This window comes from Etheostoma spectabile, unplaced genomic scaffold (assembly GCF_008692095.1).
Source record: "Etheostoma spectabile isolate EspeVRDwgs_2016 unplaced genomic scaffold, UIUC_Espe_1.0 scaffold00006097, whole genome shotgun sequence".
NCBI lineage: Eukaryota > Metazoa > Chordata > Actinopteri > Perciformes > Percidae > Etheostoma > Etheostoma spectabile.
This window is the reverse complement of record NW_022603328.1, coordinates 666-27,815: the sequence shown is the minus strand read 5'-3', so window position 1 is coordinate 27,815 and position 27,150 is coordinate 666. Positions and strand designations below refer to the sequence as shown.

At 42.0% G+C, this 27,150-nt stretch overlaps 1 protein-coding gene across 1 annotated transcript; it reads right to left on the bottom strand.

Annotated features, from left to right (window-relative positions):
• Window positions 1-7,393: 7,393 nt before the first annotated feature.
• LOC116677877 (long-chain fatty acid transport protein 6-like) lies at window positions 7,394-25,647 on the bottom strand (the record flags this gene model as incomplete). Its single annotated transcript, XM_032508095.1, is given in 11 exon segments — window positions 7,394-7,994; window positions 11,108-11,145; window positions 11,148-11,174; window positions 11,177-11,236; window positions 11,442-11,539; window positions 14,364-14,562; window positions 14,681-14,771; window positions 15,092-15,286; window positions 18,515-18,639; window positions 23,717-23,890; window positions 25,555-25,647. Coding segments are annotated over 11 exon segments (1,277 nt in total), but the record flags the coding sequence as incomplete, so codon positions are not given.
• Between the last annotated feature and the right edge of the window lie 1,503 nt (window positions 25,648-27,150).

Sequence of the window (27,150 nt, the reverse complement as noted above, 5' to 3'; positions counted from 1 at the left end):
TTGAAGAAGGATGCAAAGTCATTGTAGGCCTTGGTAGATAAAAGTTCAGATGCTACTGGTCCTGGAGGGTTTGTTAACCTATCGACAGTAACAAACAAAGCACGTGAATTATTATTGTTTCTAGAAATAATATCAGAGAAGAAAGACCGCCTTGCATTCCTTAGTTCCAAATTATAAATGCGAAGTCTCTCTTTATAGGTGTTGTAATGGACCAGGAGATTTCTTTTTCGCCACCTTCGTTCAGCTTTCCTACACTCTCTTTTTTCTGTTCTCACCAGTAGGACATTTCTCCATGGAGATCTTTTCTTACCAGACACAACTTTGACCTTAGTGGGAGCAATGGCATCAATAACACTTGTAATTTTACAATTGAAATTATCTACAAGCTCAGTGACTGAGAGCCCAGAGAGGGCGGGTGTGGAGGAGAAAAGCTGAATAAATGTTTCACTGTGGTTTTCAGTGATATACCGTTTTCTGATTATCTTTGTTTGGACACTTTTGGGCCCAGAGATAGTGCTGCTGAAAAGAAAACACAGGAATGATCAGAGAGAGCAACGTCAGTCACCACAAACTTGGAAGTGTTCAGACCCTTGGAGACGCTTTGGGTAAGCGTTGGATGACCTCCCGCCGAGGGTAATCAGGTTCAGGTTGACTATGTCTAAAGCAGCAGGTCTGCAGATGGACCCCTGCAGTGAGTCTACAGTACTGGGCTTCATGACCTCCCCTGTTAGTCCGCACAAACACATTTCAGACCAGCTTTAACAAAATAGAACAACTCGGTTAGAGACAAAAGAAGTAATCACATCCTGCAGTAAAAGTACTAATCCATCTATCCATCATCCACCCATCCATCCACCCATCCATCCATCTTTGTCCACTTATCCGGTGTCGGGTCACGGGGGGAGCAACTTCAGTAGGGGACCCCAAACTTCCCTTTCCCGAGCCACATCAACCAGCTCCGACTGGGGGGTCCCGAGGCGTTCCCAGGCCAGGTTGGAGATATAATCCCTCCACCTAGTCCTGCCTCCTCCCAGCTGTAAGGGGACCGAGGAGCTGTGGTGAAACAGTGCCACAAGTTAGAACTAACTGCAGGGGGAGATGTTAAATGACTCTACAAAATGATGTGTCATATATTTGATGGACTTTCTATGGAGACAAATACGTCTAACAATTATAGATGGAGGTTGTATTTATTCACATTTTTGGTATTAACTTTAAGTTTAAGGATGTCAGAGTGGATTTGTATTTCTGGGATGAGGCGGAAGCTTCAGCCTCTCGTGTCACCATGACCTCTAGGAACAGGGTAAGACTATTAGCACATAGTTAGCAGTGCTCCCATTTCCAGATGCCCTGCAACAACAATGCTAGTCTACGAGACGTGGAATAAAAAGAAACCATAACTGACACTATTCAAAGAGATTCATTCAGCATGGCTCTGGGACAACCATTAGCTGTGGTCTTCTATGGACCACCTGTTTGTGGCAGTTAGGCTAAAGATAGCGACCCTGCGTGGATCCGGGATCCTGGTGCCACCACAATCCGAGGAGGGAACGCACAGGGACTCGGGGGAAGAAGCTCAGTTAGTGACATGCATTAATATGATGTGAATGCATAAAAATAACATGAACTGATGAGTCAGCTTACACACACAGCAGCACAGCCAGCAGTTCTCTGATCGGGGGGGAACTTTGAATCACAGTAAACATTATGGATGTCAATATTGATGGTGCCCTTTAAGATGTTAATATGTCAAGAGTGGCTTGTTGTGCTACGTTAGTGGTCTGAAGGGTATACTTGTGTGTTGGTGTGTGCGCTGATCTGCCGGCGTGTTGACAGTTTCTTTTCAGTTTTCTTTTATCTGCAGAATATTTGCGAAACATTTGATGTAATTCTCCAGCCACAGATTCTGTAACTATAACACCATAACACTGGCGTATTCAATTAATTAACTTTTTTCTCCATTCTCCCTCATGGTATCTCTCCACTCAAATAGTTTCTGTGTTATTTGTCCAATTGTGTTACAATAGAGAACAATTAAATTACTGATTACATCCAAAATTACATGTAAACGCTGACAAATGGTCTCTACCCAGGGTCGATTTCACCTTGATCCAGGAACGTAGACTTTGTATCATGGTAATGCATGGATCTCTTTTGGAAATTGGACATTCACATATCTTTGTCAATCACGTTGTGATGGTTACAATTCTTCACCTTAGTGATTGGCATGGTTTGGATCAGGTTTAGTTAAAGGGACCTTACTTAGCTGGAATAAATGATATTTCCCCTCACTTTACAGCAGCGGTGTCAAACTCAACATCACTAAGGAAAATGGAACATGAGAATTACATCAAGGGCCAGACATGTAGAGTTTACAGATTACATGCCATTACAACATTTTTGACTGTAGTATTGCATGTTTCAATGTTTCATCTAGTCTTCTCACTTACAGTTTGGTTGACATAAAGCCCTAAAAAAGTCAGTAAGAAAATTCCAAAGCCATCCCAGAATGTTGCATATCAAGCAGAACAATGATTACATTTAAAGATGTAATGTCATATATGATTGCACACGGCACAATGGGTACTTATACCTGTAGCTAACAGTACTTGGTAAAGGGCCTGTACTTGCTGTTTACTTACATGTTGGCGCCATCTGCTGGTTCAAATCAACACGACAACTGTCATCTAGTGGGAGTTATGGGGTTATATATGATTAGCATTGTTGGGGTGGGGGGTATATTAGCTTTAGTACTGCACACTAAAAAGTCAAATACAATTAATCTAGCATCGCCCCAGTAGGGCCCGTACAAGTCTGATCTGCTGAACCCCCCCAGAGCTCCCAGCTGGTCTGGGTCAGCTCTGTTTTCTGTCCCCAGAGTCAGAACTTAACAGGTAGAAGCAGCGGCCACTGTCTACGCTCCATAGATCTGGAACTAACTCTCAGAAAAGTGCAGGTCTGCTGCAACAAACAGTTCTTTGAAATCAAGGCTGAAGACTTTTCTGTTTTAATTTAATTAAAGTGACTGCACTGTAACTTGTATTCTTGTATTTTACAGTATGTAAGTAAAGTGGGAATATAAGGAGCAGCAGTGAATAAATAACCCCTTCACACAAGTAGCTTGACATTGTCCTTGACCCAGTAACAATGTCATATTTACATCCTCATTGGCTCCTGAATGAAACCAACAGGAAGTGTTCCGCCACAGTATGGAGTATATGTCGTACGCACGTACGGAAGGAAATAGATTTTATAGATTTCCCACAATTTTATTGTTTATTTTTAAGATTATGTTGGGCATTTTAGGCTTTTATTTGATAGGACAGCTGAAGATATGAAAGGGGAGAGAGAGGGGGAATGACATGCAGCAAAGGACCTCAGGTCGGAGTCGAACCCACCGCTACCGCCACATGTTAATAACATCAAAACCAGCATGCGTGTGCATGGAGTAGACCAACATGTATTTCCTCTGACAGGGGCACCGGTTGGAGACTGAATGGAGGATGATGACATCAGAAAGACCATGTTACAGCAGTAGGAATGAAATAATAAAACAAGTGCATCAAACTTATACAGTCCCCTCCAAAAGGCATATTTCTTTGTTTTTGTTGTTCACTAAAGACATTTGGGTTTAAGATCAAAAGATGAATATATGAATGTGGCCGGGTTGGTTCAGTAGATAGAGCAGGTGCACACATACTCCAGTTTGGTGATGTCGAGGGGTGCAGGCTTGAGGCAGTCATTGCCAGCAAGGGTTATGCTACCAAATATTATATGTTATGCACTTTAAGATAATTCGTTCCATTTCTTTTGCTCACCTAAAAATGCTGTGGTCTAATACAAAGGGTGACATGTCCTTTAACACATCTAGATGTAAATACCAGGAAATAAAAGCTCTTGTCTCATATTCATTGTTTGATCCTAAACCCAAATGTCCTTAGTGAACAACAAAAACAAAGGAATGTGCCTTGCAGTTCCAATACTTTTGGAGGAGACTGTATACCTATACCCCTGAGTGAAACAGTGTATGTGTTTACCAGAGGAAATATCGATAACCCTAGAAATGGAGACTGGATGGATAACTCAGATGAGCCCACTTCAAAACACTGAACTATCCCTTTAAGTATTTTCTGCAATGGTCTCAGTAATATCTGCTTCAAAAGTGTACTGAAGTAGCATAACAGATTACATGGTTTAACTTAGTTTGAGTCAAATATTTGAGGACTGCTCTGATTTCATAAACTCAGCAATATAATGACAATAATGAACATGCCCACAGCCTTAAATGTCCAGGTTAAAAGGTTTACGGAAACATACAGATAGCGTTCCCGCTTCAGCTTTCAGACCGTGGGGGTATTTATTTTGCTGCAGACCGACATTAATGCTCACTTCCGGGGTAACCTCGGGGGTCTGGATTTCCAGGCTGGTACTTACGGACAATTTTGAGGATTTTTCATTGTCTGCTACTTCATTCTTGTACTCCCCTACACCTCAGAACAAAATGCTGTAGCCTAATATTTACTGCACTACATTTATCTGACAGTTTTTGCTTTATTGCTTCACGCTGCGCTTGTTTCTGCAACAGCTCATTGAGTTTTGGATACAATTAAAATTATAGCTGCAAGCAGCATTGGACGGGCCCTCGGGCTTCCTCTCACGTCGGGGGTACTGGCGGACGCCGCTCCTTTCGACCGTGTATTTGCACAACGTTCAGACACCTGCAAATCCTCACCAATGAAAAGGGAACTCCTGACTTCAATGCCACCTCACACAAGACTCTATATCATACAGTTCATTAGCTATGAAAAGGGGCGTGGCTAAAGCATAGGGGGCGGGCAAAACCATCACCAATGAAGGAGGAAGTCTCTGCTGAGTTCAAAGATAACTCACACAAGACTCTACCTTAAATAGTTCAAATGTTATGAAAGGGAGCGTGGCCTGAGTAAGTGGGCAAGGATTTCCTGTTGCCACGGGGGGGGCACTATGACCAAAATCGATTTTGGTCTGTAAACGTCCTCAGGCCTGGACACAATTCAAAATGGCGGACTTCCTGTTGGGTTTAGGGGGGGGGGGGGCTCCAATGGAGTTTTATGTCCGTCCTAACATGCTACATATGTGTACCAAGTTTCGTGACTCTACGTTAAACGTACTGCAGGGGCTCAAACTTCTTAACTTTGTAGAGGGCGCTAGCGAGTCATTGTTTGTGGACCTAGTTTCAAAACCCTTAAAATACGTACATTATCACCAGACTTGATGCGAAAAGTCTGTGAAATTGCGTTCGCTAAAGCCACTGGTCTCCAGGTAAATAATGTTTAGCATCGTAAAATTCACTTCATTCAAAGTCGGCAGACACAATCAAACTATGAAAAGCCGTTTTGGTTCGGCGTTCCACTTTTCCAACAATCCCAACTCTAGTTTTGGTCTAGTTTACCAATGTAATGTGACAATATGTTGGCTCTATACACGCTAAAAGTATTGCTTTTTTAAATGGAGTCTGGTGGGTTTAGAGCTAGCATTCTTAGAGCTGTTTCTGGAGGTAATGTTGTCAGACACTTAGAATAACAGAGTTCATTAATAGGGTTAATAATAATAATCGGAGTTGGTCACAGGGGTACATTGCAGCCCGGTCTGGGGCTGCCGGTCACAGCGTTCTTGCTTAATACTGGACCAGTTTCAAAGATTGTTGTTCCATCAGTCACATACACACTAAAACAAAAAATGTGGTCCAGGCGGAATTCATTATGTTCCAGAAGCTCAGGTGTGTGTCCAGGGCAAAGACAGAAATGGACAATGTCCAAGAGGAGACATTGTGGATTTTAGGAACAACTAGCATTGAAGCTAACATGCTCATCTCAAAGATAAGTAGCTCAGTGTAAATCCTTCAGGAAGACCTAGTTTAATCAATGATCTATTCCTAAATGGAATCAGCTGGTGGAGGCGTTCCCCTTCCTGCTTAACCAATCAGAATCCTACACAAATTACAAGGGCCAATCACAGTCACAACCCTGCTTTAAATCGGTTTCTCCCTTTGCTATCAGCTGTTGTTGCAGGAATAGAGTGCAACCCTCCCCCTCCCTCCTCCAGTCATCTACTTCGGCTCCACCCCCCCCTCCACATCCAGTCCTCGGCTCCTGCTCCTACATTTTATAGAGCTGTACAATAAACCTTATTTACATATGTGCAAACATGTCTCTCCTGATTGAAACACCGAAATCATCGGCTGGTATTAGTCATGGAAATCCAGGATGAGAGCACTGGTGGAAAAAGCTAGTTTATCGTGGATGATGGTTCAAATATCAGCTCTCCATGAACCTTCCATGTTAATGTAGTTATTATCCAACAGTCAACACCCCCCCTCCCCCAACCTAAGCACGAAGGTCTGTAGATACATGTACAGTAGCTAAAAAAGACCAGAAATAAACAGATTAAAATAAATTAAAACATGGAATGAGAACTTTTACAGAAGTTAAAACAATATGTGATACTGCTAAAGATCTGTTCACAGTCAAGACAATATGTGACTATTTTGTTTCATAATTAATATGAATTAAACACATTAGGTGTGTGCCGTGATTGGTCAACGTATTGGGAGAATTTGCTTATTGAGTAAAAACTATGGCGTCACATTTACGTCGCGAGTGAGATGAAACATACTAACATCATAAATGATACTATTTCACACAAATCCACGTCTGCCATGCGCGCTCTGACAGGTAAAGGTTATGAAATTGAAGCATTTGTTTTATCATAATGCAGATAATGTTCAGAGTATCCAAAGGGTTTTTCAAAGTGAATATTAGGTAGGTATTTTTAGGTAGTTTACTTTTCAAAAAGCAAACAATGAAATGAAAAGATGTATTTCTATTGTTGGGGTAAAATTATGGAATATACATTTTTAAATGTGTACCTCTTTTGAGGTTTTTAAGAAATTGGTTTGTAATGCTCTTTGAGGGTTACAAATGTGGTTAATTTAGTTTAACTTAAATCTTGCTTTTTTTGTTTTTTATTCCCTTTTCCTACGAGGCGGGTAGATTTACTCGATGTGAACGTGGAATAGGCATATGCTTCTATTATATCACACATATACACCGATTGTTGAATACTCGGGTTTTATAGCAACACAAATCTGACGCCATAAAAAAAACTCTCAAGATAAACTAAAATAAAAGACATGTTCAGCAGTTTGACAGCAAAGCAGCAAAAACATATCTGTGAACCATTTATTTAGTTTGTAAGTTACAAACCACATGTATGATTCTTCATTTTCATAAACTATTGTATCAATTAATCCTTCAGTACGGATGTCAATAAGGCACTTTAATTTAATTTTATGAGAACTATTAATGGATAATTTACCCCCCTAATCTTTGAAGAAAGACATTAAAAAATACTATATGGAACAGTTCATTCATTTATTATGTATCTATTAATTTAGCCCAAATCCGTGTAATAACATCACAATCTGCTGAATTGATATACATATTAAGAGCTTTTTGATAAGATGTTTCTTAGCATGTGTGGGCGGTGAAATAAGGCTGATTTCATAGTGATACGTTCAGGTTCACATTACTAATGTGATGTTTTGTTTAACATAGAAATCTCAGCGACATTACTGTTCACAGTATTTGATCAAGTCATCATGGCTGCTCTTCACGGACCGGGCGATGGCTTTTCATTCACACTTCAGTAGATCATTGAACGTGACTGCAGGCCCGCTGGTTTCCTGAGTATGACGCGCCGCAGCACGCAGAGCTCAGTTCTATCCATCTGCGTGCGACTGATTCCAGCTGAGTCATCTCTTCCTTACTTGGGGAGTTCTATAGCTTACGTTCTCCGGCGATGATGCTCTGGTAGATACTGTCTGTTAGAGGAATGTAGCTCTCCTGGGAGTAGTCCAACACATAGAGAAGATCTGAGATGGTGGCGGGGTTGAAGCCGCTCTGAACCAGATGGAACTTCTGCTGCTTGAAGGTGCTCGTCATTTCCATCTCCTCCTAAAAGAAAGAAACACCAGGATTCAGTCTGAAATATAATACAATACATACAATTTGAACATGAACTGGCAAATGTTTTGTTGAACATTCCATTGGACCTACAGTGATCTATCTACAGTAGCTACTTTAGCTGATTTCTCATTGCTCATAGCTGTGGATGCCATTAGATGTGTTAGAACCGTTCCCTATCACAGAAATAGTTCCCTACATAGTGTGTTCACGGTAAAAGTTCTGTTATTGCTGCTGACAGACTCAGATTATCATATAGTGTGTGACAACTCTATGGGATGGATCCTACAGAGCTAGACCTTTTAGTTAAAGAGTAAGATCCTTTTAGTTTAACATGAAACAGCCCCGACATCACCATCACCAAACTCACCAGACTCCATGTAAATAATCACTACTTTAAGCGTGTATAGAGCAGCATATCTCCACCAGACTCCATGTAAATAATCACTACTTTTAGCGTGTATAGAGCAGCATATCTCCACCAGACTCCATGTAAACAATCACTACTTTTAGCATGTATAGAGCAGCATATCTCCACCAGACTCCATGTAAATAATCACTACTTTTAGCACGTATAGAGCAGCATATCTCCACCAGACTCCATGTAAATAATCACTACTTTTAGCGTGTATAGAGCAGCATATCTCCACCAGACTCCATGTAAATAATCACTACTTTTAGCATGTATAGAGCAGCATATCTCCACCAGACTCCATGTAAATAATCACTACTTTTAGCGTGTATAGAGCAGCATACCTCCACCAGACTCTATGTAAATAATCACTACTTTAGCTTGTATAGAGCAGCATATCTCCACCAGACTCCATGTAAATAATCACTACTTTAGCGTGTATAGAGCAGCATATCTCCACCAGACTCCATGTAAATAATCACTACTTTTAGCGTGTATAGAGCAGCATATCTCCACCAGACTCCATGTAAATAATCACTACTTTTAGTGTGTATAGAGCAGCATATCTCCACCAGACTCCATGTAAATAATCACTACTTTTAGCGTGTATAGAGCAGCGTATCTCCACCAGACTCCATGTAAATAATCACTACTTTTAGCGTGTATAGAGTAGCATATCTCCACATGTAAATGGGTGAATTAAGGGTTTATTTCACTAAAGACCAGAGTGGTTAGACAGACCAAGAGCTTTCTGTCAACTGTGATAGAAGTTTGTTTTACGGTAATAAAAGTAATGTTTATTTCCTCCCGGGATGTATCTGTGGTGTAGCTAGACTTATCTCCACAGCTCTCTGGCAGATAGAAACCAACTTTTACTCTGGACTTTGCATCTGCCCATTGCACATCCATATATTTTCTTCACATTCTGCACTCAATCCATTCAGCCACCTTTTTCTGATGCTAAACAGCTATTATGTGGATATTTGTTTCTGTTTTTTATTTATTGGTTGTTGCTATTAATGTTAAATATATTTGTTTGTTTATGTATGCAACATTCACTAAGGCAAATTCCATGTAAGTGTAACTCACTGTGGTGCGGTTACACATTCCCCCAGCTGAGGTCAGTGGTGTCACCCTAAGCCTGTTCTGTCCCTGATGGATGGAAACTACATATCGTCCCCCTTAGTTTTACTTCCTGTGAGTTCCCTCTCCTGGGATTACCTGATGTCTTCCACCTGTCTCCCAGCCCTTGTGTCAGCTGCCTCTTGTTACCTCGTTACCCTCTGGATTTAGTCCTGGTGTCCCCTAATCCGTGGTCAGATCATCGTAGTGTTACTGCGTAGTCTTCCTGGGTCATGTTAGTAGTCTTCCTGTGTTTCTGTTTTACTTGTACTTTATTTTGGGTCCTGTTTTTTTCCTGCTTGGTTCCAGGACTCCTTTTGTTTTTGTGCATTCTGGATTCATCAAATCATCAAAACTACCTTCAGTTTCCGCCTCTAATTTGGGTCCACCACTCAAGAACCTCCAAACATGGTCTTCCTGTTCCTTACCGGACACTCTACACCTGACTGTCCCTGGTCTCCCTGTTCCTTACCTGAGACTCTAGACCTGACTGTCCCTTGTCCCACTGTTCCTTACCTGAGACTCTAGACCTGACTGTCCCTGGTCTCCTTGTTCCTTACCTGAGACTCTAGACCTGACTGTCCCTGGTCCCCCTGTTCCTTACCTGAGACTCTAGACCTGACTGTCCCTGGTCTCCCTGTTCCTTACCCGAGACTCTACACCTGATTGTCCCTGGTCCCCCTGTTCCTTACCTGAGACTCTAGACCTGACTGTCCCTGGTCTCCTTGTTCCTTACCTGAGACTCTACACCTGATTGTCCCTGGTCCCCCTGTTCCTTACCTGAGACTCTAGACCTGACTGTCCCTGGTCTCCTTGTTCCTTACCTGAGACTCTAGACCTGACTGTCCTTGGTCCCCCTGTTCCTCAGTTCTTTATGTTGCCTGTGGCATAGTAACGTTAGTATTTCCATAAGCACACATTCTTATACAGATGTCACCAAATTGTCTTAATATGAGGACTTTTTGTACTTACTTGGAATTTTGGTGTACTTAAAAAGCATCTTATGTTGTTTTTTCTTATTTCTGTCATTTTATCTGGGCATCAACAACACAGATCTTTAATGTCAGATGTCTAAATAGGAGTTAGGTTCATAGGTTCACCATGAGGTCATATTATAATTATAAAATGATCTTGCGTCCTCTACATAAAATATTAGGTTTGTCTGGGACAGAGGATATTATATTAACTGCAGCAAAGCTACTGATCTGCCACAAACACAACCTATAGATATTCAATATTAATCCTAATATCAGTTCACATATACAACATTAGTAGTGAGTGCATTTTATCCAAGAAGCCAGGTAATGTTGCATTACACTAACAAAGCAAGCATTTATAAAGCATTTACTAAACTTAAAAAGCATTTTGGGGGTTAGATTGTTTTACTACTTACACAGATAATTTAGTAGAAATCATTATATTTACAATACCCAGCATGTTTTTAATGATATTTCTAGAGGTGGACAACCCTTAGAGGGGGGGTTCTGACCCCTGACCCCCCTGGGATTTACACCTATGGATCAGTGCCTGACACCTACTGAGTTCAGTGAGCGTGTCTCTGCTGTGTTACCTGGAGCCGGATGAAGAGGGGCCGAGCGTACGCTGGATTTCCCTCGCCACGTGATAAAACAGCTTCTTCCGTCGAACGCGTGTCCCGGTCGTACGATCATGGCCGCCATGCCCGCTCTGCCCTCGTGCCCTGAGGACACAACCTGGTTTAGACTCGTCATTGTCCAGCTCACGGTTAATCATTCTCAGGAATGGTAACAGCCCAACAGCAGGACACGATTGCAATAATAAAGTTATTATATGTGGTGCAGTATTAGGGGAGGATTATTCTGAAAACACCTATACTGGAAGCTTCCAGAGGCTTGTTGGCTGACGGTGATGAGCAGTACACACACCTTGTATTTCTACTCCGTATACATTGACTTCTTGGATAAAATCCACCATCCCGAGCGTCTCTGTCACCTCTGTTGTTGCTACATTTTCACCCTTCCACCTGAAGTCAGGGAAACAAGATGATGATTAACTGTGCAAGTGCTGTCCTAGATATAAAACTGAAAATTAAATTAAAAAAACAATGCTGGGCGGCTGCTGGAGCGTGGTTCCACTTCCAAAGGACTTCATGTTCCCTCTCTGAAGTCCGCCTGCAGCTGAGAACGTCTCGCTAACATCTGCCGAGGTCTTCCTGGACCATGTTCTGTACCCGGGTGTATATTTTTATTTATTTATTGTATTCAGAGATGGGAAGTAACGGAGTACAAATACTTCGTTACTGTACTCAAGTAGATTTTTCTGATATTTTTACTTTACTTTACTACTTATTTTTGTGGCGACTTTTTACTTCTACTCCTTACATTTAACACAAATATCGGTACTTTCTACTCCTTACATTACAAAATTGGCTCGTTACTTTAGTTTTGTACAAGTGGTCGTCTTTCGGAGAATAGCGCGGACACGCGCCACACACCGCGAGCGGGTGCGCGCGCCACACGGAGAAAAAAGTGAGAGAAAGAAAAAGAGACAAGCTGTCCGGAGGATAACCAGCTGAGATTGTGTGTGTGAGTCTTTGAGAACTGTAAGTCGTCTACACTCATTTGTCAGTTCACTTAAGCCTGTTACTGGTCTATAGTTCTTGCACATTAAAGTAAGTTAGCTAGTGGTTCTGGTGTGCTCTTCACCTGTTAGCTCGTGGTTTTGGTGTGGTCTCACATGTTAGCTGGGTTACACGTTACCAGCTCTATTCGCATGAGTTTTTTTTATTTTATTTTTTTTACCAAACTTCAGATTCTGTAATTCAATTGACAAGTGGATGGAACCTTAGCTAGAGAGAAGTTGTCTCCGTCTGTTTTAACAGATACACCTGGGGCCAAGTTGGACACAGAATCAGCTTTCCAGTCCTAATCTAGTCCTCAACTTTCACATCATTTCACTGGAGTTTTTGTTATTATTGTTTATGTCATCAATACCATATTCAATCTAAATGGATGGGAATATATCTACTGTACGTTGCATTTGACGCACAAACTAAGACAACTCAACAGATTCTGCATTCATTCACAGCAACATCATTGAGGCTTGATGGCGCTAACGTTAGCACATGGTAGTATGGATGGCGCTAACGTTAGCACATAGTAGTATGGATGGCGCTAACGTTAGCACATGGTAGTATGATGGCGCTAACGTTAGCACATAGTAGTATGGATGGCGCTAACGTTAGCACATGGTAGTATGGATGGCGTAACGTTAGCAAATGGTAGTATGGATGGCGCTAACGTTAGCACATGGTAGTATGGATGGCGCTACGTTAGCACATGGTAGTATGGATGGCGCTACACGTTAGCACATGGTATAGATGGATGGCAACATGATGAAAATGAAGAAAAAAAGGGCAGACAAGCAGCAATACATTCCCATCATCCTCGACCTATCTGAATGAAAGAGATGTAAACAGTAGCATCAAGAAAGACTCCTGGCCAATGTGCGGGGGAACTTTCATTAATGTCAGTTTGTTTATTCATATAACCTTATTTTCTTCCAGAAGCCATATTTGAGCACACGTACAACAGTAGATTCATTACATGTTAGGGGAGATTAAAAATAGAAACTGGATCTGTGAATTCTTACAGATAACAACTGAATTCATATCTTGAATGAGTCAGAATATATTAACCTGAGTCCCAGTGTCTGTAATATAATATATATGTTATGTTTTAGGCCTATTGGCAGACATCCATTTTAAATGTAGCCATTGCATATAAAGACGTACCTCCATGTCCACTGAAGTTCCTCAGCGTCTCTCTAGTAACATTTGTGTGCTCCAGTAGCTTTGCAAAAAATATTGTTGTCATTCTAAGGCTACTTTTACTTTTATACTTTAAGTAAATTCCAAGCCTGTACTTTGTTACTTTTATTGAGTAAAGAAGTTTAATCAGTACTTGACTTACCAGAGTATTTTTTAACACAAGTATCTGTACTTCTACTAAGTACGGAAAGTGAGTACTTTTCCCATCTCTGATTGTATTCCTACCACAGGCGATACGTTTTATCACTTTATCACTGAGTGTTAAAGATAATGTATAATGTAACGGCTGTATCTATACAGATAAGTCTTATTTACATCACAATACTTGCACAAACATAGATTTTACTTACATCTTAAAAATACTAAGTGGTGCATGTATACATGTTTGTACATTCTTTTTCTTCTTTTGAATACTTGTATTCTATTTATTAGTTCTTGTATATTGTGTATGTGTGCTCTGTGTCTGATATTCGGCTGCAGTAGCACGATAAATTCCCAGTTTGGGATCAATGTAAGTCTATCTGATCTACTCTATTGTCATGAGCATGGTGAGCAGGGATTATAAAGACTATATACATGTGTTCCAGAAGTATTACTTTTAGTGTGTACTGCAGCTGCCTTTACAGAGTGTGTACTGTTGCAGACAACTCAAGGTTTTTTATTCAATTTGCATATAAAAGCATGTAAAAATGTTGAAATGGTTTTAAAACCGTATCCTGACTAAACTTTGACAGTCAGGGATGCACTCACCATCCTCTGATCTTAACTATTAGTCAAAATCATTCCAAATAGCTTTTTTAACTTGAAAATTTGATATGTCCTAAAAATTAAGTTTATTGACAATGAATTTTAAAAAAAAAAGCATTATGAGAAGGGACAAAAACATTAAAAAAACATCGACAAAAAGGGACAAAAACGTTGGAAAAGCCCCCCCGCCGCCCAAAAAAAACAAAATCGGAAGGACAACAAGCTCATGGTCGACGGGAAGACAAGCCGAGGGTTAGAGGTGACGGTGTACCTGAAGGTGTCTCCCACCCGGTCCCTGAAACAGATGAAGCCCTCCAGGTCTTCAGCCATGAGGTCGCCCGTGTTGAAGTAGGCGTCGCCCTTCACAAACACGTTCCTCATCAGCTTCTTCTCCGTCAGCTGCTTGCTCCCAGCGTAGCCAAAGAAGGGGCTGGTGGCGCCCACCTTGGACAGCAAAAGCCCCGTCTCGCCTGAGAAAAGACATGGGACGGAAAGTCTCAAATCAACCCTATCACTGTCAGGTGAAGTCAGCTTTCAAAGAATAACAAGAAAGAGAATCCTGTTGTGGAAATGTTCTTTGACTCTTACCCATTTCCACTCGCTGACAGAAACCATTCTGATCGGTGACTGGTTCATCCTTCACCATGTCATACTTTATCAGGTCATACTTGAACAGGAGCTACACCGAAAACAAGAGAACAATCATTGCACTGGCAAGGGCATTACAACCTAATCCCCCTAATCACCTCAGGTTCCCAGATATTTTCCCCAGCACACATTCAGGATGCTGCAGAGCGCCGCGTTGGAAGAAGCTGCAAATTCCATCTGGTCTCGAATCTTTGGTCTGATCTGGACTTTACGCACCTGAGAAGATTTCTTTCTCTTTCAATCCAAGCATGGAATATTTGAATATGCCCTATTTAAATCCCCTAAGTCAAGCAACCAGCGTGTGTAACATGGGACATTCACTCTTACCTCTTCCCTTCTTGCAGTACTCACCCTGTAGAAGAAGTTGGAGCGGCCCACAGTTCCGATCTTGCCAATATGGTTCATGAAACACAGGTTTCCCTCGGTGGAGCCGTACACCTCGCACATCCGGACGTTCCCAAAGCGACTGTGGAACTCCCGCCAGACGTCCTGCCGCAGACCGTTCCCGACTCCCATCCGCACCTTGTGAACCTTATCCTCGTCTGTCTGATGCGGGCAGAAGGATGGGATGACATCATCTCAACATTTCTCAACAAACAAATAATAATCCCAGGTTAAAACACATCGTGATTACGTCAGTGACACATCACCACAAAATACAACCTGCTATGAGCTGGAAATCAGTTGCAAAAATGAAACCAGCTGCTTATAGATAAGCCAATGTTATCAATATATATTTCAGAGCAAAGACAATGTTTTTTATGAGAATGATTTCTGGGTCACAAGTCGGGGGATCGAGGAGACACGAAGTACTGACAGGATTCCTCACCTTCTTTAATTAAGATTTTGATTTCATTAAAGGTCCCGTATTGTAAAAAGTAAGATTTTAATTCCTTATTGATTATTAGGTAGTCTAGGTGCTAAATAGATACTGTGAATGTATCAATATACTCAATCCACAGAGAAGTGCACGTCGGGACTTCCTGTACGGTTGTGATGTCACAACTGTACTATTCATAGGTAGAAAGTGGCGCTACAGTGCTTTAATTCATCCCCCGACTGCAATGACGGTGCAAAAACCCAGAGAGTGAAGATGCTGAAGATCCTGAACCACTGACCAATCAGAGCAGACTGGGCTTTTCAGAGGGGGTCTTAAAGAGACAGGCACTACAATGAAGCGTTTTAGACGAAGGGAAATATGGTTATATTTAGACTGGCATTTTTAGAAAAATAGTGTGTTTTTTACATTAAAGCATGTTAACATTTTCTACTAGAAAATCAAAGTACAAATGAAAATAAACATAATATGGGAAATTTAAATCTAAAAAACTACAGTGAGTCCTACAATGACTACGTTGGCATGTAAAGTCTAAATAAGTATACTATGAACAGTTCATTCTTGGTCTCTGCACAATGATCCAGCAAAGCCACAGAAGACGCTTGGTGTATTTGTGTCTTCTGTGAAGAGTTCTGAGGTATTTGCACATTGTGCATAATGAGCGCATACAGGCAGTAATTGGTCCTCACGCTTGTGTGCACACATTGACCTGGTGAAAAAGGGCTTATCAGCTTATCTGCTGTTTGTGTCCACATCTTTAATTTGCAAATCAGTGTTGAGGACAGTCATGGCCAGCCTTCCACCCACACAGTCAAATAACAGAGGGACAGGGGACAAAGAGGACTTTGAATCCAGCCTCAAGACGGGATGTCCTGGGCCCTCACACTGTGTGTGCGTGCACGTCAACGTGTCCACCATGGGAGTACACAAACATGAAAACAAAGACCCTGCTTGTCCTTCTGCCACAGTAGTGCACAACTTTACTCCAGTGACTCACAAGTAGCAGTGACTGTAAAGACGCCTCTCTCCAGAGAAAACCAGTCTGCCTACAGTCAACTCCAACTCACTTACTCTGTCATTCATTAAGTGGCATGGCACACTATGTGGATTATCTGCTTAGTAGCCTGGTGTGTGGATAACAAATTGCATGTGAATAACAGGACAGCACGTCATGTTGAGACATCAGCAATGGAATAGGATGAAAGTGGAGAGAGGGAAACGTTAAGGTAGTTTGAGATCAATGGCTTGGGTGTCATCCCTAACTAACTTTACTTCAAACTCACATTCAACAATCCCACAGAAAGCATCACTGTGAAAACTAACCAGACGTGTTGCCAGAATGCAGGCACACTAGCGTGACTATATCTATTTTTAGTACACATATTTTATTTTGTTATATATACTATGTATGTATGTTGAAAAATGTTATTCCACACTTGTATTTCATTTCCATGTTTTCATTCCTTTAAGTATAGTTTTCAGTAGTTCTGGCATTTTTATCTTTGCTATCTTATTTTAATCCTCATAATCTTATTTATTATTTCTAGTATATGATTGTGTTCATGTGTGCGTGAGTGAGTATGTGTGTATGTTCTTGTAAGTTGCTGCTTGTAACAGAGTAATTTTCAAATTTTGATTTGTAAAGCCCATCTATCTATCTGTCTATCCATCCATCTATAAATCTACATTATCTTATCAAAAACCATCTCACTATCTGCTAGCTGCCTGTCCCCAGAACACACTGTAAAAAACATCTCCTCACTATCTGCTAGCTGCCTGTCCCCTGAACACACTGTAAAAAAACATCTCACTATCTGCTAGCTGCCTGTCCCCAGAACACACTGTAAAAAACATCTCCTCACTATCTGCTAGCTGCCTGTCCCCTGAACACACTGTAAAAAACATCTCCTCACTATCTGCTAGCTGCCTGTCCCCAGAACACACTGTAAAAAACATCTCCTCACTATCTGCTAGCTGCCTGTCCCCTGAACATACTGTAAAAAACATCTCCTCACTATCTGCTAGCTGCCTGTCCCCAGAACACACTGTAAAAAACATCTCACTATCTGCTAGCTGCCTGTCCCCAGAACACACTGTAAAAAACATCTCCTCACTATCTGCTAGCTGCCTGCCCCAGAACACACTGTAAAAAACATCTCATCATTATCTGCTAGCTGCCTGTCCCCTGAACACACTGTAAAAACATCTCCTCACTATCTGCTAGCTGCCTGTCCCCTGAACACACTGTAAAAAAATCTCCTCACTATCTGCTAGCTGCCTGTCCCCTGAACACACTGTAAAAAACATCTCCTCACTATCTGCTAGCTGCCTGTCCCCTGAACACACTGTAAAAAACATCTCCACACTATCTGCTAGCTGCCTGTCCCCAGAACACACTGTAAAAAACATCTCCTCACTATCTGCTATCTGCCTGTCCCCTGAACACACTGTAAAAAACATCTCCTCACTATCTGCTAGCTGCCTGTCCCCAGAACACACTGTAAAAAACATCTCCTCACTATCTGCTAGCTGCCTGTCCCCTGAACACACTGTAAAAAACATCTCCTCACTATCTGCTAGCTGCCTGTCCCCAGAACACACTGTAAAAACATCTCCTCACTATCTGCTAGCTGCCTGTCCCCTGAACACACTGTAAAAAACATCTCCTCACTATCTGCTAGCTGCCTGTCCCCTGAACACACTGTAAAAAACATCTCACTATCTGCTAGCTGCCTGTCCCCTGAACACACTGTAAAAAAACATCTCCTCACTATCTGCTAGCTGCCTACCTAACGTCACCCAACCAGGCTTAGAGCTCCCTTAATAGCAATTTTAAAGCAAAATTAAGCAGAAAGGAAGCGTCTTGTTGCTGTGAGCGTGTCCATGCATTAACAGGCAGGATGTAGTCCCTCCCAGCTGAATGTTGACCAGATTACCTTGGGCTGGTTGCACAGGTACCTGCACAGTTCACCAATATACTGGAAAACAGTGACGTCATGTTTCCTACAGTCCTTCCAGAACTGGGAGGCCGAGAACTTCTTCTTCAAGACGCAGGTGGCACCTGTCATACAACAGAACACAACGTCATTTCATTCACTATTAAAGGATACAATTCACTTTTCAAAACTAGGTATATCTACTCTAATCTTTGGAGAAGATCTCTGCACTCACACTGCTGACTCAACGTATGCATGCTGCAGGTCAGTCACTAATTTGATTACACAATATTTCGCAGTAACTGTAACAGATTACAGTTCAGGGTTTCACCCAATGTAGTGGCAGCCTGGTGTCCTACCAGGAATTAGCCACTGTTGATACAAGTTTGAATGTATTGAGGATTTATAATCTAAAGTTACAATGGGCGGCCCGGTTGGAAACTTAGACAATGATGTAGGTTTAGTTTTCTTTCATCTCGTCACGCCAAAAAATGCGCCTTCCCCTCACACCGCGACAAAATGTGATCTCCTTCATGGCCGCTGGGCTCAGTAACACTGCTGCCAGACAATGGCGCCTCTGTTAGTTCCTTTGTTTGGTTATTACAAACACAACATGATAATCGTGTTGCCATATTGCTTATTACCAGTGTTAGACAGGCTATGGGAAAAGGTAGGGGCTATAAGTTAGCAGTTCAAAAATACACAAACTAGTATTATGGTCATAGTGGTCATTAGTGGTCCCCCAATACTGTATCTGAAGTCTCTTTATATAGACCTTAGTGGTCCCTAATACTGTATCTGAAGTCTCTTTATATAGACCTTAGTGGTCCCTAATACTGTATCTGAAGTCTCTTTATATAGACCTTAGTGGTCCCTAATACTGTATCTGAAGTCTCTTTTATATAGACCTTAGTGGTCCCTAATACTGTATCTGAGTCTCTTTTATATAGACTTAGTGGTCCCTAATACTGTATCTGAAGTCTCTTTTTATATAGACCTTAGTGGTCCCTAATACTGTATCTGAAGTCTCTTTATATAGACCTTAGTGGTCCCCTAATACTGTATCTGAAGTCTCTTTATATAGACCTTAGTGGTCCCTAATACTGTATCTGAAGTCTCTTTTATATAGACCTTAGTGGTCCCTAATACTGTATCTGAAGTCTCTTTATATAGACCTTAGTGGTCCCTAATACTGTATCTGAAGTCTCTTTATATAGACCTTAGTGGTCCCTAATACTGTATCTGAAGTCTCTTTTATGTAGACCTTAGTGGTCCCTATACTGTATCTGAAGTTTCTTTTATATAGACCTAGTGGTCCCTAATACTGTATCTGAAGTCTCTTTTATATAGACCTTAGTGGTCCCTAATACTGTATCTGAAGTCTCTTTTATATAGACCTTAGTGGTCCCTAATACTGTATCTGAAGTCTCTTTTATATAGACCTTAGTGGTCCCTAATACTGTATCTGAAGTCTTTTTATATGGACCTTAGTGGTCCCTAATACTGTATCTGAAGTCTCTCTCTTTGGGGGGGGGGGGGGGCTTAAACTGGTAAACATTGTTGCATTCAAAGTTATTGTAAAAATACCCCTTTCTCATGTTTTTTTTCTTTTAACAGCAATTTACTGGTGAAAGAAGTCATAATTGTGAAAAGCAATTATTAGATTTTTGATTATAATTTAAATCTCCTTTTGTGCTGATTCAAACTTGATCTTATCCGGGACTCAAAACCGTGAACCGAACCGTGAGTTTTGTGATCCGTTGCACCCATTTGTGAGAGGGATGGAAAATGATATTGCAAAAAAATTCTCCTATTGTTTTATTATTAAAATGTGTGGTATCATCACATAAGAAATGAATTGGTCCAAATAAAGGCAGTTTAAAACATGGCAACCAGAAAAGTTAGTGTTGATGACATATGTGCACCCCCAGGGCCAGGAGTGTCAGACCTGCAGCTCTGGACTCCACTTTAATTTATGCCAGCTATTGTCTTTCAAATCTCCAGCAGCTAGCATGTCCCTTGCCAGTAGGTGGCCACATGTCTAAAAGTGCCGGTCTCTTTCCAACAGCTGGGGAAGGTTGACGGGTGTACACAGGTTGACAACAACAGAACAGCTAGCCCCACGTGTCTGAAACTCAGGACACCGGCCCCCCCCCCAAGGTTTGTTAGCACAAGCTGTCAGGACGTTGCTCTCCAGCAGTAAGGGGCGTTGAACTGTCAGCTTTGGAAGCAGCTGGAAGAAATACAGAAGCCCAGGCCTCATCAGTAGGACAGCTGATTAAACTGTTTCCCCAACCCATTAGATCTCTGTAACACAACCTTCTAGCTCATTCTAAATCAGCTGCTGAGATCAGCAGTTTCTACCATGCTGTCCTGTAGCTGAAACCCAGACGTGAGGCTCATGCAGTGGGCACTCTATTGAGGGGGACACCACAACAATGACCTAAACTTATTAGATTCTCCATAATAGTCTCCAGTGTCCACTTCCTGCTCTAAAGCCTCTAATTAAGCCACGGGTCCTCAAAGGGGACACATTGTTGGCAGTTATACTGGGTCAGTGGACACTGTGTGATTCATGGACACTGATAGCAATGGACACTGTGTGCTAAGTGGACACTGGGCTCAGAGGACACTGTGCGCTCAGTGGACACTGCGCTCAGTGGACACTGTGTGCTCAGTGGACACTGCGCTCAGAGGACACTGTGTGCTCAGTGGACACTGCGCTCAGTGACACTGTGTGCTCAGTGGACACTGCGCTCAGAGGACACTGTGTGCTCAGTGGACACTGCGCTCAGAGGACACTGTGCTCAGAGGACACTGTGCTCAGAGGAAACTGTGACATCTGTTCTAACGTGGACGTCAGTCATCACATCTGTGTGCATGTGGCTGGGCTACATTCATGTGATGAGGACACATGCCGTCATCTCATTATATCACAAAAAGTTTATTTGAAGTTCAAAAGATAATTAATATGCATTTCTGTTCTAATACTTCCTTCATATGTAACCGCTGTTACACTTTCACCCTTTTCTATATCAAGCATCCCAAATGAGCTCCGACCCTTAGAGGACCTATCTCGCTCTGGACTGTTCTATTGTCCCTGTTTGTATCGCTCGATGACATGGAGCCTACTGCAGTCACTCGATCAATGTGTTTCTGTCACGCTGCTGGTTTTTCCTATTTAGTGTTATTATTTCAACCGTGTGTGTGCTTCGTGGTTGGGTGTTGCCCGTGTTCTTTCTGTCTTCTGTTTTGTTCCCTCGTTCTGTCCTTGTGTGTGTTGTCATGCTTCAGCTTCCTGTCTTACTGTGTAGTGTCACAAAGTCAAAAAAGTTAAGTTACCTCTATGTCCTTTATTAACCCCTTTTCATTAACCCCGAACGTCATGATGTCAAGGAAAGGTGTGGAGGAGAATTCAAAAGAAATTAGGAAAGTGCAACCGGTGAGGAGGATCTGACTGTCCTCCCACCTCGGCCGTAACTGTCCCCCCACACGGCCGTAACTGTCCCCCCACACGGCGTAACTGTCCTCACACACGGTCGTAACTGTCCCACCACACGGCCGTAACTGTCCTCACACACGGCCGTAACTGTCCTCCCACACGGCTGTAACTGTCCCCCCACACGGCCGTAACTGTCCTCACACACGGTCGTAACTGTCCTCCACACCGGCCGTAACTGTCCTCACACACGGTCGTAACTGTCCTCACACTCGGCCGTAACTGTCCTCACACACGGCCGTAACTGTCCTCCCACACTGTCGTAACTGTCCTCCCACATGGCCGCAACTGTCCTCCCACACGGTCGTAACTGTCCTCCCACATGGCGCAACTGTCCTCACACACGGTCGTAACTGTCCTCACACTCGGCCGTAACTGTCCTCACACACGGTCGTAACTGTCCTCACACACGGCCGTAACTGTCCTACCACACGGCCGTAACTGTCCTCACACGGCTGAAATCAGAACTGTCATATGTATGACAGATAAGCAGAGTCTGCTGTATATCTATATGGGATGGGTGACAGAAATATATTATTTTTGAAAAAAGGCCTGAAACTGTGCGTCCGCCACTTCCCTCGCAAAGGTTGTGATATTAAAAAGAAACTTGACAGGAGAATGTGCGCTCCTCCACACAAACTCTGACTGTACGCACGTTTAGAGACAAGGGAATCGGAGGTGGGGAACTGAAATCAGACGGCAGACAGTAAATGTGGGAAAAATGATAACTCATATAGTAAAATATTGATGCCTCATGCACATTTTGTCACGGCATATCATCCACGTTATCATGAAGATGGCGCGATGGCGACATACGACAGTAGCCACGTGTGTCCATATCTGTCTGATGCTGATGATTTGGATGATAATTAATAAGTCTTCAGGAGGATTACAAGTTGGGCCATGGCCCAGTTTTGGACATTTTATCTCATGGTGCAAGAACTCATATTTACAGTTCCACGTCTCTAAAACAACGAGATGTGTTTTGACTTTTGATCTTCATTTTTATACTTGAATCTTTTAAATTTATTGTGTGTATATTGTGTACTTTTTATATTGTGGGAAACGTTGCAAACTTAAGAATTTCATTGCATGGTGTAAAATCTGTGCATATGACAAATAAAATCTTGAATCTTGAATCTTGAATCTTTTGTCGCAATCCTCCCACCACTGCTTCAACTTTGATTAATGGCACAGCCAGACAAATACTAGGGCATCATTTTAGATGATAAGTTGCATTTTGACACCAATACAGACTATATATGTAAAAAGGCCAATCAGAGATTTTTTTAAAAGAAAATTGAAGGGTTTACGTTAACAGATCATTGAACACTTTGTATTCATTTTGTAATCATGTTTTGTTCTATGATTTGCTGGTTTGGTTTGAGAGTAATCAACAAAACAAACTATGAAAAACTGTAAACATATGTCGGAAAATAATTGTCACTGACCTCTACAGAGTTAAGTCTGAGTATGAGGCCAGATCTAACCATGGATGTAAATAAAGCCAGCTTTTTCCTATGACAGCTGCTTAATGGTGCATGAAGCTATCATAGAGCCAAAGACCAAGACACAGGCTCGAGTTGTTCTGGTCTTGTCTGAGGGGCTGCCACAGTGTCAGATGGAGGATACTGTCAAAGAAATGCTTACAACACACAGTGACTACAGAAGACCTAGCCATGCAGGCATCATGGGAGTCCTACCTAGCTCTATGGTTCCTCCTATCCCGATCAAGGAGGCGGCGCTGTGGTACAGCGGCAGACAGATGTACATCACATCCTCCTGAGTGGCTCCGAACGCCCAGAACCCCGCTGCTGCCTTCAGGCTCTGCAGGTGGGTGATCACCGCTGCCTTGGGAGCCCTGGAACAGAGAAGACCTCATAATGCATCACCCATACTTTCTGTCCATTGCAGATGCATTGCTGCCAATGCTAGCAAAGGGAAGGAAGTACATAGCCATGTGGAGCATGACAATACAACAAAGTGTCATGCAATGGGAATTCTGTTATAATTTGACTAATATATACTCCTGAGAAGACGCTCCTGGCTCCAACAATGATAACAAGAGAGAAAAAGTAAACAACTAAACTCCCAATGATTTTTGGGAAATAAACTGTGTGGCACATCCATTGTGGAACCAGTTTTCCATAAAAGTGAAACACCCACCAAAACCATGACGCTATTATTCACACCAAACCTCAAAGGTGACCTATTACAAAGCATTTTACGTAATATTGTTATCAATTGAAATAAAAATGTGGGAGGAGATAGGTTTAAGAAGTTTTGCAGTTTTTGCAAAAAGTAGATTGATGGACTTAAGAATTGCTGATAGATAAAAGCAGAGCACCGTTTCTGCTCTATGGGGCGACCGTTTGGCGTACGTTGGGACGTTGTTGCATGTACACTTGATTTTTTATGAATATTAAAGTTTGGAATTTAAAATGGCTGTTGTAGCGCCACCGTCAGGACATTCACACTGAATCCCACTGATTGTGTTTGGCTTAGGACGGGACTGGTGAGTTAGGTGAGTTTTTGAGCATGGGAACATTTCTAAGGAATAATAATAGTAATATAATTATAATAATAACACCTGTGATTTGTCTGAACGTCCAGACAGGAAAAAGGCAGAGTAATGTCCACACCTCAACCTAGCCTGCATGGTTTTTTACAGTGCAGTTATTTTTTGATATCTAAAAATTTGATCTGGATGAAATGCTATCGTCCCAATTTGATTCTTTCACGATGCATGGGCGCCGACTGGATTTGTAATGTGATTTTTATTTTATTTTTGGTGTAATTATTTAGCATGAGTAACCCTAACCTTTTTGCAATTTCCTTTTCCTTCTTTAACACAAAACAAAAGTTGAATAAAACACTTCCAGACAACATATCATGAGACTTTTTTGATTTCTAAGAAGAAAGACATCACATGTCAGTCTGCCTTTATTCACATTTTAAAGAAGAACATACGTGGATATTCTCGCATTTTCTGCTTTCGCTCTGTTCCGATGGAAACAGATCTGATGTCGTGCAGTCAGCGGTACCGCATATACAGATCATATTTAGCTCAATCATTGGTAAAAATAATCAATTAAAAATCTCCATTCTAGGAAAAGAATCCATTTTTACCCCTTTTTAACTTCAAAAAAGATATCCTCCCCTCCTTTACGGGCAGAATGACAGCGTTCCTGTTCCTGGCATTGAGCCAAACAGAGCTGAAGCCATGGGAGGACGACACATGGAGAAGCTGCTTAGTGTACGCTGTTACCAAGACAACCATAACACACACAGGTGGCTGTAAAAGCGTCAGTAAGGGGGGTGGAGGACGTTTGCTCAGGAACATCCTAAAGTGACATGACATTCCTGACCTATTTTATTATGGAAATTTGAATTTAATTTTATGAAATCTAATGAACTGATTGTTGGACATTCAGGAGCAGAGGAACATCTGTAAACATCTTACTTTGCTTCCATTTTTTCTAAAAAGTATGAACGGTGCGGCCTGAAATGGAACCCTCACTGAGAAGAGGCGCAGACTCACCAGTGGTCCCAGAGGTGAAGATGTAGAGTGGGGGATCTGAGGGGGGGTGGCGCGTAACTCCGCCGGTACCGGCTGGTCCGAGGCGCCGGCCATCTGTCCAACAGAGTGTGCACCTGTGGGTGCTGAGTGTGGCTCGTCATGGCCCACACCTGGATGTGGTCCGCAGGCTGGGCAGGATCCAGTCCAGACTGTCCACTAAGTCTGGGAGTCAGAAAGGATACTTTGAGTTACTGTATGTTACCAGCAGCTACATGTGTGTGTGTGTGTGTGTGTGTGTGTGTGTGTGTGTGTGTGTGTGTGTGTGTGTTGTGTGTGTGGTGTTATTATCATGGGTAAATGCTTCTGCACCCATGGCTTTTATAAATAAAAGCCATGCAGCAAGACATCCCAATATTTTTACCAATACTCAACGGCAATATTTAGAGTTGATTATGGTGATTTCACAAAGTTACACAATGCGATTTTAGATAAATTATCAGCAATAATGTGGATATAATGACTCAGTGGGTAAAGGCACTAATAAAAAAGTAATTCAATAAAATTATAAAATACTGGGAACCGAGGATTCGGCTGTTCCAAACAGACACACACTGCTTCAGTATAGCATGATAGCACTGACTGCACAGAGTCACTGTATACTTAGGAATGGAGCTGTAATGAGCATGTGCAAATATCTCTCTGTATCAAGGAAATGATACACCGTGCAAGGCCGAAATATATGTCATAAATATTTCACAATACAGCCCACTCCTGACTGCGACTTTGGAAATGATTCAACATATAGGTCAATGTGTAAGTACAACATGGTGTGCTGGTCTGTGTTGACTCAAAGCAGACATGGAGAAGTGGTCACTGATGCACACAAAGTCATAAAACCCACCATAAAAAGGATATGAGGCAGCAGCAGTGGAACTCTGATTGGTCATTACCGTGGTGGTGTTAGCCATGCTAGGCTAACCCTCTCAGGGAAAACCAGACCATTACCCAGGCCATCTCTGGAACCTACTGCGTCTCAGAGTAGAGGAAAAGAAGAAAAGCTCTCAGAGGACTGGGCGCTATTCAGGTTCTGAAGTCAGGCTGCATGATTGGAAGTATGCCACAAAGTTGTTGAATATAGCGATAACGATATTGCTTGCAATCATAACCAGATATAAAATCTACTTAGTTCTAGTGATCGACAAATTATTGGCCCTGGCTGATGATCCTGGCCAATATTTGGCAGTTTTCCGGTTATCTGTATCAGTGTTTGATTTGCCTGATAAAGATAATTATTAAAACGTGTGATTCTTGGACTCCACTACAGCTCTGTAAACAGTCTGCAACACATGCAAACAAACTGTTGGCACGTTAAAACTTCAGGAAGTTCTTAATATCGGTTTCATTAAAGGTGCGATGTGTAGTAAGTTCTCCCATCCAGCGTTGAGATCATATATCACCATCAACTCTCTGGCACCACGCAGTTCAAAATACGTACAGCTACAAAAAGCCGGTCTCTCGCTCTTTAAATCTCCTTTTCAGACTCCTGTCCATGAAATTTGGATTTTGAATACGTGTGGTCCTCCATGTTTCCTTCTTCTAACCTGCCCGTTAGCAGCA